Source organism: Numida meleagris, chromosome 1 (assembly GCF_002078875.1).
Source record: "Numida meleagris isolate 19003 breed g44 Domestic line chromosome 1, NumMel1.0, whole genome shotgun sequence".
NCBI classification, from domain to species: Eukaryota; Metazoa; Chordata; class Aves; order Galliformes; family Numididae; genus Numida; species Numida meleagris.
Genome location: NC_034409.1, coordinates 178,820,277 through 178,837,276, shown reverse-complemented (window position 1 = coordinate 178,837,276; position 17,000 = coordinate 178,820,277). Strand labels below are relative to the sequence as shown.

General features: G+C 38.7%; 1 protein-coding gene across 1 annotated transcript in view; it reads right to left on the bottom strand.

Moving 5' to 3' along the window:
• Positions 1-17,000, bottom strand: part of GUCY1A2 (guanylate cyclase 1 soluble subunit alpha 2) — a 130,650-nt gene that overhangs the window by 55,242 nt on the left and 58,408 nt on the right. Inside the window, exon 5 of the mRNA XM_021407673.1 lies at positions 8,832-9,317. Within this exon, the coding sequence (XP_021263348.1) occupies positions 8,832-9,317 (486 nt within the window). The remainder of the gene's footprint in view (positions 1-8,831; positions 9,318-17,000) is intronic.

Here is a 17,000-nt window from a genome sequence, read left to right as displayed (position 1 = left end):
AAGGGAGGGGAAGGGAGGGGAGGAGGAGGGGAAAAAAGCTTCTTTCTGTGTATTACAAATAACTTTACTGCTCAGATGAGCCACAGAGTTGGAGCTGTAGCACACTGGTTTCTCTGGTGATCAACCAGCTGGTTAGTGCCTGCAAGAATGCCAGTCTATAGCTTTCTTTAATGACTGTGTGTAAGACTGTCACCTCAGTTTCCTTGGTTGATGAAATGTTGTTTACACTTCTCTTCTTAGCTAAAATCAGCATCAATTTTAAGGACCCCTGAATACTGTATTGCCTCTTAGTCAATCCCAGACATTACCGACTGATTTCAGGGGACTATGCAGTAGCTCTTTGAACAGAGATCATCATTTCCGTTTGTAAAAGTCATGGAAAGTTATGCTTTGAACTAATCCGTAAAGTACTCTAAGGCACCTTATTGAGAGACAGCACAATGTTTGGTGGTGATGGGAGTTACTTCAGTGCCAATATGACATAAAGCGATGAAATTAGGAAAGAAGTAATTCTGGACTGACACTGATTGCATGAGAGAAATTAAAAAGCAGTAAACTTCATTTTCACCATAAACTTCAATCAAAATATGAAAAGAAAGAAGCAACATATCAAGCACATAGGCTACAAGTGTATAAGGTAGAGACTATCTGGGTGAGTCTGTCTCACCTAACCAGAGACACCTATAATGCTGTTCATACAACCTATTCATTCTCAGTTCTGTTTATAATCAGTGGACAGAAATGGAGATTCTAGGAGTTGCTGTGTTAACCACCTCACTTAGAAAAAGATGAATCTCATACGAAAAAGATTTATGTTCATCCTGTAAGATCATACATTTCTCTGTTTACTGTTATTACAGCTATTTATTGCAAATAGCATAGTTTCACATTCTCTGTCCCAGAACCACATAAGAGAAGATTCTAACAAGACCATGGGAAGAGGAAGAAGAGAAGACTGAACATGGAAGGCCATAGAGGCAGCTGAATTTTACAAGTAAAACAGTTCAAGTTTTGGGAAACCAAACAGTCCTTCAGTGAAGCCGATCCCTAGAAATATAGATGAACAAGTGGGAAAAAAGCTAATCCCTAGAAAGATAGATGAACAACTGGAAAACCTTCATATGCTCCATACAATGGGCTTCTTTGCACTCAAAGATAAATCTAGGCTTGGATCAGAACTTATTGGAGGATACGAAGCTTAATTGATTCCTATGATTACTTTAACAACAACAACAAAAATTAATGACTTTAATCTTATTAATTTGTTTTGAAGACCTGGAAGTAATTTCTCAGTGAGGAAAGTCAGGATATGCTTCTGCCTGTATCTTAGAATAAGTTCCGTGCATACTTCTCAGCCTGTATTTAATGAAGCACATCTTTGCTTCCTGCACACTTAGGCTGCTTTCCCATGGGAACACATAAAAATATAAGGAGGTTGTTTCTTAAGTCTCTTCTCAGTATGGTATCAGGATTCAGGATGGGAATGCACCTGGAGATGGAAGATGGGAAGTGTTCTCAGGTACATTTCATTCTGTTTTTACAGGTATATTTCATTCCAACTGCAAAACTGAACTAGATAATACCTTGAAACAATGTATTTATTTTATTAAAGCTAAAATATTTTATGCCTAAAGGAATACAGCAAAAATTCAAATTTAAGAAGAAATTCTTGCATTTGACTCTATAAAAAGCATTTGAAGTCAATAGTGTCTCCCACTGGATTTTCCTTCATCTGTTTTCTGCCCTAAGTTGTGGAGCTGAAGACTTAGGGAAAAGCTATGGTATATGGCAACAAAGTGCTGCAAAATTGCCATTTGGACATCATTATTCCTGTCCATTACTTCTAATTCAGCCACAAACAGACTACTTTTTTAATTGGTATAAAACAAAGACTGAAGAAAATGGAGATAATCTCTATTCCAGTTTTATATTAAGTCAGCAGTCTCAGTATTCACTACAGGCAGCAATTTATTTAATATCTGTATTCCACCTCAAGATTCTATTGATTATTCAATTATAAATTTTCTATAGTCAGTGAAGAGAAAAAACCTTCCACGGCATGATTTACTCCACTGTGAAGTCTGGAAACACCATTTTTCTACTCTACAGCAAGACTCAAATCTCCACGTCTTTACTTAATTTACTGGAGCACCTCTCCTCTGTGAGGAGGCTGAGAGAAGCTGCTGCTCAGCCAGGAGAAGAGGAGGCTCAATGGGATCTCTTCAATGTCCATAAATACCTGACAGGAGAGAGCAAAAAGGATGGAGTCAGGCTCTGCTCAGTGGTGCCCACTGCCAAGACAAGAGGCAGTGGGCACGAACTGGAACATGGCAAGTTCTTTCTGAACACCAGGAAACACTTCTGTGCTGTGCAAGTGATGGATCACCGGCACAGGCTGCCCAGGGGCTGTGGGGTCTCCTCAGAAATCTCCCAGAAGACGTGTGGACATGGTCATGGGGATGTGGTCCTGGGGATGCTGCTCTGGATGTCCCTGCTTGAGCAAGGGTTTTGCAAGAAGCCCCTTCAAACCTCAAGCAAGCTGTGATTTTGTGATTCTGTGATCCTGAGGTAACTTTCAGACCTACATTTCTATGTCTACATAATAAAGGCAGAATACTGACCTTTTTCAAAGTATACAAAATTCATTTGTTTTCTTTATGTTGTGTGAATTGAAATCAAAGCTTAGTTCTGTTTGCATTTTCAAGTGTCCTCTATCATTTTCCGTTGCACAGAAACGCTTTGAAATACTGTTGAATCATGAGATGCTGTGAAGCTTAAAAACATCAGTTAGCTTAAAATACCTAGGGCTGGTTTTAGTTGTTAGTCATTTTGTTTTGTGGCTTTTTTCCAAAAATGAATTCTACATGTTGGATTCAGTATTATTTATAGATCATCAGTTCTTTGGGATACTTTAAAAGGCTCTTTTTTTTAAAAAAAGGCTTTAACAATTTCAAAATAGGATTTGGGAATAATCTCATTTAGTTTCAGTGTCTGTGTTTGATTCTCTTAGCTTCTGCCTCTCTAATTCAAAATTAACTCCTAAGCAATGAAAACTTGTGCCTCATCTTCAAGGTAACTCTGTAATGCTTTTATGATGCTGAATTCTGCTTTTGGAAATAGTTCACTACAGAAAACCCCTCCCACGTGAGAAGTGAATTCCAAGTGCCTATCTATGAAGTTCAGAAATCTCTGGTAAAGCTAAGTATCTTACTACAAATCCCTGCTCCTTTCCCAAGAGCCTAATTATGAAGAAATTGTTCTCACCAGACCTGGGGGCATTTTATTTTTAGTGAGTTTAATGATGCCACATGCTTGCAAGTTCATGTGCATTTTACAGGAAGAGTTTTATTCCAGCCTCTTTCTACAGCATCTACTTAGCAGTCTTAAAAATAATCTTTCATTACCCATTTTTTCATGTACACACTTATTCACAGTGTTGTTTTGCTTATTAAAGGAAAATAGACAAATAGTTCCTGCTGTGTAGATGTAACACCTAGCATTTTAAAAGTTGATTTTTCTCATTAGTTATAATACAGATGTGATAGAAGACTTACAGTTTACATCAGGCCAACATCAGGTTTGCACACAATGGTCATGAAACATGTTAAGTCATAGTATATAAACAATTTATCTCTTTTGTTAGGTAAGAGTCAAACTGCAAAAATTACATTGAATGTTTACAATGAATAGAAAATCCCCTGGTTAGCATTCTGCCTTATGTGAGGTAGTTGCAATGTCAAAGTAAAGAACTGTCTAACAAAATAAGCACACATTAAAATAATCAAGTATCACTAAAGACACACATTTCAGTTTAACATGACAAGTTGTCCTCAAATAAGAAGGTCTTAGTTTGTTGCAGCTATCTCTGGTAGTATCTTCTAGATCTGAGTTAATATTGGTCTTTGAAATAGAAGTGTCTTAGACTGATGGAAAGAGAAATCAATATTCTCCAGTCCTTCAGAGAGACTAAAATGGAAAAACATGACACAAGCAAATAAAGTACTCAAGTATGAATGACGTTTTTTAAAAAACTTAGCATCAGGGAGCCCTGCATGCTGCAACAGGGTATGCTCTTGGACATAAGTCTTTTTCAGCCACTATAACTGGGCTTTCTTCTCAGTATGGAGATGGGAGCCCTAAAGAAGAATAAACTTCTGGGTCTTGCCCAAACAAAAAGTCAGGAAGTAGCCAGGGTTCACACACAAACTGAGGTCTTGGGAAGCACTCCCACAACCTGCAGGTTGGACATAGGCTCTAATGCTCCCAGGCAGCATGAGAGAAATGGAATAGGACACATGAATGTGTGCTTCTCAGGCAAGACAAAAATGGAAGAAGGGAGTAAAAAGAGAAAGACAGAAGTAAACCTATACAAGGATGGTATTCATGGAGAAGAAATCATATACAGAAGCAGAAGTCCTGGATTCTTTAGAGGATTCCTGGGGGTTAATTGCCTAGAGCAGGGGAACATGTACAGATATTTTAGTGCTTTGTGCAGGTCTGTATGTACATAAAGTAAAGAATAACTATTCTGGAGCATAAATGTCTGTTTGCTTCATTTACACATCTCCCTAAAGACAAAAAATGTAAATCCTCCAGAAGGTTGAAGCAAGATACAGGCTTAAAGTAATGGGAAGTCTTTAAATATCTGGGAGCTCTCTAGTGATAATATGGCAGATCTGTAGGGCAATTTCGGACAGAAAAGAATTTTTTGTAGGTTTTTCTTTGTTTGTTTTTGAACGAGACCCTATAACACTTCTGAGTTCCCCCCAAAACACGGGTGCCCCAGCTTGGCCCAGACTTTCTAATGGAGAGAGAGACTTTGTGTGACGACAAAGAATGCATAGGCAAAGAAACAACCACAGCTGCCTTTATGCAATAAAGGTCTGCTAACTTTATGCAATAGTTAAAAGACAAGGGAGGGAAAAGGGGTCTTTTCAGAGAGCTAACAAGGGGAAGAGAGCTGATAAGGCCCACCCCCGCAAAAAGACCAAACAACAAAAATATGTTAAATGATTCTATGTCAAAGACATTACTTGGAGGGAGAAAGACCGGCTGCAGAAAGTTTGAACATGAAAGATTTCAGTCTTCAAGGATAAGTTTTAAATGCTAGCTACAGCTGCAGCATATCTAAATAGCTTATTTAATAAATAGATGGCTTAGCCAAAGCATCATTTACCAGCTCTTGGCTCATACATGAATTCAGATACAGACAAAAATGGGTCAAAACAAAGACACAGGCCAACCAGCATATATTTTACCCAAAGCATTTGCTTCCAAATTTGTTAATATCTTATCTGTCTCAGTGCTTTTTCTCCTGGAGTCTATGTTTCTATGTGCATGTCCACAGACACCAACTTACAAAGTAGCTCTGGTCTTCAGATTTGCATCTGCATTGCTATGATTTGCACTCCCTGCTCAACAGCATCCTTCTCTCCCACTCATCAGTACCAAGACAAATATGATTAGCTCAGATAGTGAACAGCACCAGTTTCCAAAGGCATTGCCAGGTCTCAGTTCTCTTGCATCCTCTCTCCTTTGTGACTACCTCACAAATGTCCCTGTTCATCTTCTCATCAAAGTTGTATGCAAGAAAATTCTTTCTAAATTTCACTCTAAAACATAAATGGCTAGAACTGTCACCCATGCTCATATCACAATGCATCTCAGTTACTGTGCTGTTCTCCCTCAGCCTGTAGAAATGTAATCTGCCATCTTTGGCATCCATTCAAAATGCTACTGCTTTGAAGTTTATTTTCTGAGCCCATCATTCGCCCGTGACATTCATACCTGTGCATTCTTCTACTGGATACCCTTTCACTTTCTCATCAGTTACAGCCATGTACTTTCATTTCCAAGGAATTTCAAAGTCTAATTCATCCTCCTTCAGCCCTCTTCAAGAATTTCTTATTCTGTACCAACAGCCCATTACACTTGCCCTCCATGTTCTACTCGTTAAATACAAGTATCTCTGTTCTCCAGTTGCGTTCCACATTTCTCTGTAAATATTCCTGAATGAATAGATGAGACAACTTAAAAGTATTACATTCATTGTCTGACTCCAAAATTAGAAGCACTGAGGTTCTGAATTCATAATGCTGTAATAGTAAAGCTGGGTGAATAATTTACAGCATGGAGTTTATTTAATGAATTTTGCTTAATTTTCTGTTTACAGAATGATGAATTTGGTATTCAGAAGTTCTCTACAATTAATCTTTGCAAATTATTTTTGCCACATTGCTTAAGCATAAGCAAATTTGAAAACAGTTGTGTTTTGATGTACATGATAAATTTCTGAAGCCTCGTTAAGGACTATGTCTTAAAAGTAGGCTGTCAGTACAAACATCTGTGATGATATATCTAAAACTCACTGCCTGACTATGACTTCTGAAATTGTAGTTGTTGTGGTCATGATCATCCCTATTAATAAAATTAGCTTTAAGAATACCATCTGGAAAAAAAATGAAACAGATATGAACACACAACTTACTTTTATTTTAAAATGCAAATGCTTTTTTAAAAGGAGTTGTGATTATATTTTAAGCCTGGTTCTCTAAGGAAATGAAAGAGGCTTCAGTGCCTGAGTTTTCTATCCTTCTTTAATGCTTAATTGAGTCATGTTCACTTTATCTCACAGTAACTTTTTTAGACTCGTAGTGAAAAGAAAAGAAGAAAAATAAATAGGAAAAAAAAAAAAAAAGACATTTCAAAGGCCCAATTCCTGCAGGTTGAGAGAAGATCCATGACTGGATGGAAGTGGGAGATTCAGAACAGTGTCCCCAGCTGCAGAACTGGCTGTCACATGAGCCCAGCAGCAAGACGATCTCATTGGCACTCTGGGCTCCACGATCAGCAAGTACAGCACATGCACACAGCTCCAAAACAAGCACAGCACACACTGCCTTACTCATTGCAGGGGTCAAGATTGTGGACAGAACCTGAAGACAGGGGTAGGCTGTAGGGATGCTCAGGGTGTATGGGGGCAGAGGGAGGTGGAGGCAAACCTGGGATGAAGATATCTGTGGAAGACCTAGCAGTTCTTCTTCCTTAGGGCAGTAACAGTGAGAAAGAATGTTTGAGGTGTAAGACATCCTTCCATAGAAAAATAAGCTTTGTTTATTCCTCTGATCATTACATGGGGATCTTAATTTTTTTGAGTACTTATACACATTCTTGATGCATAAATCTTATCTTGCCATCGTCTTATACAACTGATCAGAACAATATTGCTATGCAGTAACTTCTTTCATCTAAAGCGGCAGAAAGACAGGTGAAAGGCAGCAATACATGGTCTAAATGGCCTAATCTTCACAACTAATGTAAAAATATGCCTTCATAGTGTTCTCAGAGGACTCAGCCAACCTGCCCTCTAAACAGGTCAGAGATTATTAGATATTTTATTTCCTATTGCTATGCAACCATAGTTTTTAACAAAAGAATGTCCTGAATGCCTCGGAACAGATAACTAAAATTAAGCATCTGGGAAAGCACTAACTACACCCGTGTACCAGATATAGCATATGAAATGGGGTCACGAGATACAGCCTTTAACAGTGGGTCAGAAGTTCCTCAAGTCTCATTGTCAGAGCTGGCTTGAGAACCAGCACAGTAACAGCAGGCTCACACAAACCAAGATCAAACTTCCAATCTTTTCTAGCTACAACACCAAAAAAAAATTCAAATGAGTGTTGGTACCCTTCATTCTAGTCTTCTTACTGTACAACATTTGGCTTCCAAGGATTAGTAATACAAGGCCATAGCAAAAAACTAATTTAAAGCATGATGTTTTATCTTGATAGTGTCCTATCAACTTATATCTATGTAATGTACAGTTCTACCTGTAGTAGTTAATAAAGCTTTCCAGCAAGAATAGCTATTATTATTTAAGTAGAGAATTAATTAATATATTTGGATGCCTGTTAGAGTGTACTGGAGGATAAAAACTAAAGGAATACCTCTCCTGTGAGGACCTCCTCAATAAAGCCTATGAACAAATACTATTTCATGCAAGTAGAAAACTGGTGATTCAGTTTGAAAGCCTCAGATGGAAAATAAAGTCAACATATAATTTTAAAACTATGATTTTTTTCTTTGATGTATTCATAGTTATAAAAAGAAATTTGTTCTGCTTTTCCTATCACAAAATTAAAATGTATGCTAAATACAAAACATATTTTCTGTAGATTTTGCAGGATAATTACACAGGTAGCATTTTAATTATACTTATTAAATTCTGTCTCCCTTCTTTTTTTCTCTCCAGTACCTGGAAACCAAATCCCCTCAAGAGAATGAAGGTGCTGCAGTCTCTAACAACGACCAACAGTGCAACAACTCCTTTTTGCAGAGCAGTAAAGGACCAGGACACTCCTCTGGCATCTCGCACTCTTTCCATTTACTATGAATGGACAGCTGCTGTTCTCATCTTGATCGTCAACGGAAGGTTAAATCTAAACCCAACAAACATTCAGGTTCTGCTGAAACAGAGAATATTGTAGTGCCTTTCAGGAGCTGCATCTTGGGCTAAGATCATCACTGCGGATGAAGTGATCATCATCCTTAGTACACTATGACTGAAGTGTCACTTAAAGGAAACCAGACTACGACACAGCAGGTGTATAACCCTATAGGAAAAAAGGAATGTTAGACATACATTGCCATGGGGGAACCATGATGACAGCTCAACATTAAAGTATTTGATTTCAACGAACATATTTCAGATATTTTTTTCCTGTGAAACAAATAATTGTCTTTCACAGTTTTGTAGGGAAACTACTGGTAACTTTTTCCATCTTAGTTTCCATTAGATTTTACTAACTTAGGACTTCAGCTATTACCTTGTAGATGTCCAGGAACCCACACTGATGGTCAAACCGTGTGTAGAGTTCATTCAGCATGCTGATGACTTGCATGGGCGTGCACTGCGCACAGATGGCTGTGAAGCCAACAATATCCGAGAAGAGCATGGTGACATCATCAAACTTCCTGGCCTGAACCTGCTGCCCCTGCCACAACTGCTGAGCCACTTCTTCAGGGAAAATAGAAATAAGGAGATCGACTGTTTTCTTTTTCTCCTCTTCCAGAGCTTGGTGTGTGCGTTCTAGCGTTGCCTTCAGTTTATCCATTCTTTTTTTCAAGCCATCCTGGGCCTTTGCTTGCTCCCCAACCAATATGACATCACGAGTAGCATCATGGATAGGTATGTCTGAAAGATGGAGGCCTCGGCCCATCAGTTCATCCAGCTTGTCCACACAGGGGGACCCCAGAAACAAAATTGAATTTGATTCTGGCACATGAATCATTTGTCCTTTAACTTCCATCACCTGCAAAATAAAACCAGATTTTAGAAAAGCAAAGAACAGATGATAAGTGGATTTCCCTTCTAATTCCTCCCTATTTACTCTTCAGTTAAAATGATAAGCATAAACTGCAGACTTTTATACAGTTGCATCTTACACACACCTGTTCAAGTAATGAGACTCACACAGTCTACTCACCAAGATAAGTCAAAAAATAGTCTCTATTCACACAAAAATATTCCCAAGTCACACATCAGGCTCCATTTCAGCCCAATCAAATAAGAAGGCAACCACAATAATATGTATTTCTCAGAAAGGTTGTAAATAATGCTCTCAAGTTTTGCTCCTTGAATGTACCTGGTCTTAAAAGCAAATTCATGAGTAGTTTTTTTATCTGTTAATTAGAAACAAATTTTAAAATCATAAAATTAAAGGGAATCAAAGGGAAACTACAACTATCTGAAAGCAGACTAAATGGTGAAGTAGCTTCTCTTCTTTTTAAAGAAACAGCTACTAATTCAAATTTTCTCATACTATAGAGGAGTCCAGTAAGAACAGACATGAAAAATAACTCCCATAAAATAATTAATGCCATGGAAAAAATGTATTTTCCATTTGCTCTATCACATATGCAGAGTACTTGATGAGTGACATTCAGTTAGAGTTTACAGATTTCTTCCTGATAAAGATCCATACAATTGGTACTTGCAGAATGGAAGAGAAAACAATAGAAAAGTATTATCAGAAAAGATCAGGTGGTATGTCATCCTGTTGCATATATTTTGCATTTGGCTGTTAAATGGCTCTATGCCCCACCTTCTGAGTACAATAGTTGATATGGATGAGTCCCTGGTTTGTTACCTCTTGTTACCTTTTATTGCATTTGACAGAGTTTTTCTATTTTCCATACCTAGAACATCACTGGTGTACAAAATAAATGTACCTCATCACTTCCCTTTTCCACCTCCAGGTGAAAACAGGCTGTTAGCTCTGATGAGTGTGACCATGGCACCCAGATGAGCCTGTTGTGCCTGGGCTGCCCAGAACTGCCACAGGTTGCCCAGAGATTTGGTGGGTGCCCCATCCCTGCAGACATTCAAGGCCAGACTGGACAGTAACTTGATGTAGCTGTAGGTGCCCGTGTTCATTGCAGGGAAGTTGGAGTAGATGACTTTTATAGGTCCCTTCCAGTTCAAATGATTCTATGATGAGCAAGGCAAGTCACTGGGCCTAAGGACTCGCTTCTCCTGACAGAGTGCTGCTGAACAAGAAGAAAAAGAATGCACCTCTCCGTGCTCCTGCTTCCCTTTTGTCAATTTCAGGTGTTAAACTCTTTAATGCAATCTCTGTTTGTGTGAATATACTATGCCAACAAGGCTGATGTTTTCTACAGTATGTTGAGAAGCTTCTACAATAATAATCTCCCTATAAAACTTCTCAGTTTCATAAAAGTGTCTGTTGTGGTTTAACCCAACTGGCAGCTTAGCACCACACAGCCATGTGCTCACTCCTCTCCAGTGGAAGGGGACGGAGAAACAGAAAAATGCAAAATTTGTGGGTTGAGATAAAGACAGTTAAACAGGACAGAAAAGGAAGGGAAAATAATAATAATTAAAAAAAAAAAAAAAAGAATATATGAAGCAAGTGATGCACAGTGCAATTGCTCACTACTTCCTGACTGATTCTCAGCCCATTTCCAAGCAGTAGCAGCCCTCCCAGTCAACCCAGTGTTACTGTTCAGCATGATGCCTTACAGTATGAGATATCTCACTGCTCAGTGGGGGTCAGCAGTCCTGGTTCTGTCCCTGCCCACACTCTTGTGTACTCCCAGCTCTTCACTGGCAGAAGAGTATGAGAAGCTGAAATCTCCTTGACTCTATGTAAGCACTGCTCAGCAACAACTCAAAAATCAGTATGTTATCAGCATTATTTTTCTCCCAATACCAAAATATAGCATAATAACAGCCACTGTAAAGAAAATTATCTCTATCTCAGGTAAAACCTGGACAGTGTCCTGGTTCAATGTCAAGTTTACCCTCTAAATGTTTTTATCATTTGCTCAGCCTAACAGGAATTGTTGATATTTTCTATCATTCATTCATGTCATATTAGTAAGTTTTATTACTAATATTATTTATTACTATTACTATTACTTAAGATTCTGCTCAGTCTGGATGGACTTTGTTGTTGGTTCTTTGGGGTTTTTTTGTACTGGGGGATTTTGGGGCTTTTTGTTTTTGTGTTTTTTGTTGGGTTTTGGGGGTTGTTTTTTTTTTTTTGAAACTGGTTTTTAGTCTCTTTGGGAGGACAAATCAGAATAGCAGAAAGAAAAGCTACCCCAGCTCACCCGGGGAAAAAAAGCATCTCAGAGGGCTAGTGCACCTCCTCTACGAGGACAGGCTGAGATAGCTGGAGCTCTTCAGTCTGGAGAAGAGAAGGCTCTGAGGAGACCTTATAGCGGCCATCCAGTACCTGAAGGGCACCTACAGGAAAGGTGGGGAGGGACTTTTCATAAGGGCAGGTAGCGACAAAACAAGGGGAAATGCTTTTAAACTGGAAGAGGGTAGACTTAGACTAGATATTAGGAAGAAATTCTTTACTCTGAGGGTGGTGAGACACTGGAACAGGTTGCCCAGAGAGGTTGTGGATGTCCCCTCCCTGGAGGCATCCAAGGCCAGGCTGGATGGGGCTGTGAGCAATCTGGTCTAGTGGGAGGTGTCCCTGTCTATAGCAGGGGGGTTAGAACTCTATGATCTTAAATGTCCCTTCCAACCCAAACCATTCTATGATTCTATAAGCCACGACAACAGAGAAGAGTAAAGACTGCATCTTTCTCAGTCTTTGCAAAATTCTTTTCCTTTCAAAGAAGTTTCAGAGATGATTCAGCTCTATTCCAGTGGGCTTTGAACCACAGCTATGATTCAGCATGATATTCATCTCCTTCCTTTGGAGTGTGCTGCTTCTCAGATCCCTCTCTGTATCTTCAGCTATAACTGAACAAGATTATAGAGTCATAGAATCATAGAATCATAGAATCACCAAGGTTGGAAAAGATCTACAACATCATCCAGTCCAATCATCCACCTATCACCAATAGTTCTTACTAAACCATGTCCCTCAACACAACGTCTAAACATTCCTTGAACACCTCCAGGGTCGGTGACTCCACCACCTCCCTGGGAAGCCCATTCCAGCGCCTGACCACTCTTTCAGAAAAGTAGTATTTCCTGACGTCCAGCCTGAACCTCCCTTGGTGCAACCTGAGGCCATTCCCTCTCGTCCTGTCACTAGTTATAAGAGAGAAGAGGCCGACCCCCAGCTCACTACAACCTCCCTTCAGGTAGTTACAGAGAGCAATAAGGTCACCTTTGAGCCTCCCCTTCTCCAGACTGAACAATCCCAGCTCCCTCAGCTGCTCCTCATAAGGCCTGTGCTCCAGACCCCTCACCATCTTCGTTACCCTTCTCTGGACATGCTAAGATGAGACATTAGGTTTTCTTGGAGCTAGCCATAGCCAAACTGCACTTCTGGGCAGCTCCCCTGAGCTGGACAGCTTTACACCCAGACCATAAGCTTATAGGGAATTAGGATTACATCATCTGTCTTTCTCGTAAGCAGGGAAAGATTGAAACACTTCTGTCATCTGTTATATTTCATTACTGCTACATTTCATTGCTTTCCTGTCTCTTTAATTATCTTCTCACAGAATAAATTAGAACAATTCCACTGCTTTCAGAGGACATTTTCCTGATCTACAGTGGTAAAATGGAACACCAAACATTTTGAAATGAACAACTGCATCTCATGCTTTACAGGATTACATTACTGCGAAATGACAGTACCACCTAAGTAGCTCTAGGAAATGAAAAAAACTGTCATTTTACTTTCACTGCAAACCCACTGGAAAGAGAGGGAAGCACACAGAAGAGTCTCTGACTCTCCAGGATTCTTCCAGCCTCTCTCTCCCAAAAGATCCAACCAGGGATCACTGGCAGACTCTAAAGCTGCTATTTACAAGATGAGACAATTTCCTACTGTGCTGTACACCAACAGCTACTTCAACATGTCACTCAGGCTCTGCAAGCTCTGGGTTAACACCACACTAAAATTAAGTATGAGTCTTCTGGAAAATATCAATGAGAACATGAGACAGTATTTCTAAGAAATATCTTGGGGGATTAAAAATAATTTTCTGGCTCATGTTTTGCAGTCTCTGCAGATTTTAAGGGACCTCTCCTCTGACTTTGATCAGTACATAAACCTTCCTGAACTGGGATAAAAGTCTTCTCTTTATAGGGTTTTTCATTGGGAATGGGTTAGGAAACATAGAGCGCTGTGCCACACTTTCGTAAAAAGTTCATCTCACATGCTAGACTTCATACAGAGAGCAAATTCAACAACAATAAACAGACCTTCTTTTTTAAATGGCATGTAATTAATGAAAGGACTGGGGGGACTGGAAGAAAATCAGCTTACGATGAAGAAGTCTGGAGAGTTTCATACATTCAAGGTACCAAGAAAACAAGCCCAGAAAAGAGAAAGCATTAGTGCACACTGAGGATGAGAGGATGAGAGTAAAGGACAACTTTTAGAAAGGCGAATTAGCTGCTAAGCTAAAATCTAAATTAGTTGGACATTTTTTGAATGTCTTATCTGTAGATACAAAGAAAGCAGCTAAATTAAAAAAAAAAATCCTAACAAAACACTAGCTTCCGTTACAGACATCTTCTGCTGAAAAAGCAAAGAGAAACCTATTTCATCCCTGCAGAAATGAAAAATCATATATTTTTACAGTTGAGTAAATGTGGCAAAGTCTGCTCAGCACAACTCAGGAGTTTCTCAGGTTCTTGTTGAGGAAGAACCCTGAGCATTTGTTTACAAGCTGGATTTCCAGCTCAACGCATTGTCAAAAGAACATGATTCCACACAGCAGCAAAGTGACTGTTACAAATTTTTGATTATTTATAGAAGTCTCTAGGGTGTTATGTAATGCACAACAGTCTCCTAAGCAAAGTGAGCAAATTTAACATTTTATATGTGTTAGATACTTCATGAACACACAACAGCAGCAAGAATATTGTAGGGAACTCCACTGTAGGAAATCTAAAACACGTGAAAATATATTCATTTTTTCTGTAACGCAAAAGAGAGATGATAATGTATTATAGAATCATAGAATCATAGAATGGCTTGGGTTGGAAGGGATCTCAAGGATCATCAAGTGCCAACCCCTTGCCACAGCCAGGTTAAGTATGCTTGTCTGTTCAACTAACTCTTTGAAACTTTGTCTCTCTTCTTTTTGGGGGGGAAATTATCACACGGAATAGTGCAATGACCAGCACCCAGAGCAAAGTAATAGTCAGTACATCCCACTAGACACAATTTTACAAAAATCGAAGCACTTGGAGATAAATCTTTTTATTATATATGTCAATTATAAATTAATTTGAACAATTTGACTGCCTTTCAAAGGTATTTTGAAACAAACATGTCATTTTATTTTTATCTTTTGTTTGCATCACTCTAATCCAGCATCAAAGACCTTTCAATTCCTTTTGAAGTATTTAACAACCAAAAAAAGAACATTCGAGCTGTGCAACAACAGTTGTAGCTGATTGAAAAACAGCAAAGGATGTGATTGATCCTTCTTGTAGCTTAAATTTCATCCTTTTCCATAGATCTAGGCCTTCCGTTTTTTGGCCTGTTCAGCTTCCATACAGCAGTGTGCAGTCATGCCAGGCAAAAAAATTATCAAGAGTTAAAACTACTTGGGACACTCTGCGCTGAATTGTGCCTCTTCTTGATAAATGTTGTGCAAACACACCAAATCATATCATTCCTGTTTCTCCATGCTTAAAATACAAAATTCTTGACTTTACACTTAAGATAATGACATAAGACTTTACACTTAAGATAATGACATAAGACAAAACTATCACCCTGGTTAAAACCAAAAAAAGTTTCATGTATTTGTGTGATCAAAACTCTAACTACATTATGCTGTAAAGGCCTTTATAATTGACAACCAATAGTTGTTAATTGGCTAAAGCAAGATTTTTATTGATACCTATCAACATCAGCAAAGCAAGATTTCAGGGAAATGTGCCAGTAAACTCTGAAGGCAGTGGAAAGGCTCCTGTTCAACAGAGAATTGTTACCTTTTGGATTGGTTCCAACAGTTTTCACCACAAGACTAGTGCGAGCCCATAAACACATTCTGCACTTAATCACTCCATTAGTGATATTCAGCTTGTAGCAAAAGCTTCTCATTTGAATTTGACCTGTCCCAGTTATCAGAAAGTACTCTTGCTCATTCTACGGTATCCTTTGTCAAGTACCTTCCCTTTCCAGGTTTGTATTTTTCATTGTGATTTTTTTTTACATCAAAATGCAGTGAAATGGTTAAATGAGAATATAGGTTTATTCATGAGAACAGCAGGCAGTGAGCAGAAGAAACAGCTTTCTCTTTTGATCTGCGCAGAACAGATATATATAGCAACCATTAGGAGACGTGACATTTCATCACCAGCCTAGGTATCTTAAAACTCTTGTGATTAGAAGACCTTCGAGCCCATTCACTAACAAGCTTGCAGACATTTTTCTCCTTTAGGATTTATGCGTTCCAAGTCCTTCCCTGTTCTATTTCATCTTAAATACATAACTCTGCTCCAAATTCCTGCCAGCATCACACCAAGAAAATTGATTAGATGTAGAGTTCTCTGCTGGTATTTGACTTTTTTTTTTCTTTATTACCCCTCCTATCAAATACATTTGTAGCTTTGATTAAAAAAACCCTATCATTATAACCTGATATTAAGATGAATCAATTCTGACCTCTTGGTGAAATACAAATTTTCAGAACACCAGGACAAGAAATATCTGCTTTTCCCAGTTTACTTATTCAAAATTAGATATAATTAAAAATAATCATTCCACCTCTGACTGGAGTCTGTGTAAACACCCTCAGATGATTTTAGAAGGAACTGTATCAAGACTTTAGAATTAAATTTTCTGAGTTTTTCTTAAAAAGGTTAAATTTCTTTCCGTATGTTCAACACAATGCTTCACGCTGTTAGTACACTGTTCACCTCCAACTTTCTATTAGTTGCTATATTTGACATGTACCAGTAAAAGAAAATCATCATGTGGAGTCTCTCCCAGGCCATCTAAAAGATCTGAGTTTGAAAAGAATCCATGCACAGTCCCAGGTTGAGGGTGTCATTTTAATGAATTCCACAATGTATTTATTTTACAATCCATAAAGAAATTAATACCAAACAAAAGCATTAAAATGTCTTTAGCTTAATAATAAACAGAACATAGACTGTTAGAGGGAATAGCCATGATGTAGTGAATATACACATCCCTGCGCGTGTTAAAATATTTGCTTAGCTTCCGCTCTGTTCACTGCAATTAATTGATCTTTTCTTTGAAATTAAAACAAAGGAAATTAGGCAGAAAGAAGTATTTTAAAATCAAGACACAATCTCAGTTGCCTTATTATTCTAGTACAAGATGAAGAAAGCAGCTAAAACAAGTTTCTGTGATCCAGGCTGATAAGGAGAGAGAAATAGAATGATGTCCCCAAGGTTTTAGCTGCTTAGCATTGCTGCAGAGGGGCCAACAAAGCCTTGGGGTGGGGGGGGGATGAGGGGAGTTGGTCCTTCAAATGCCAAGGGACGAGGCAAGTGTGTGAATGAGGGTAGG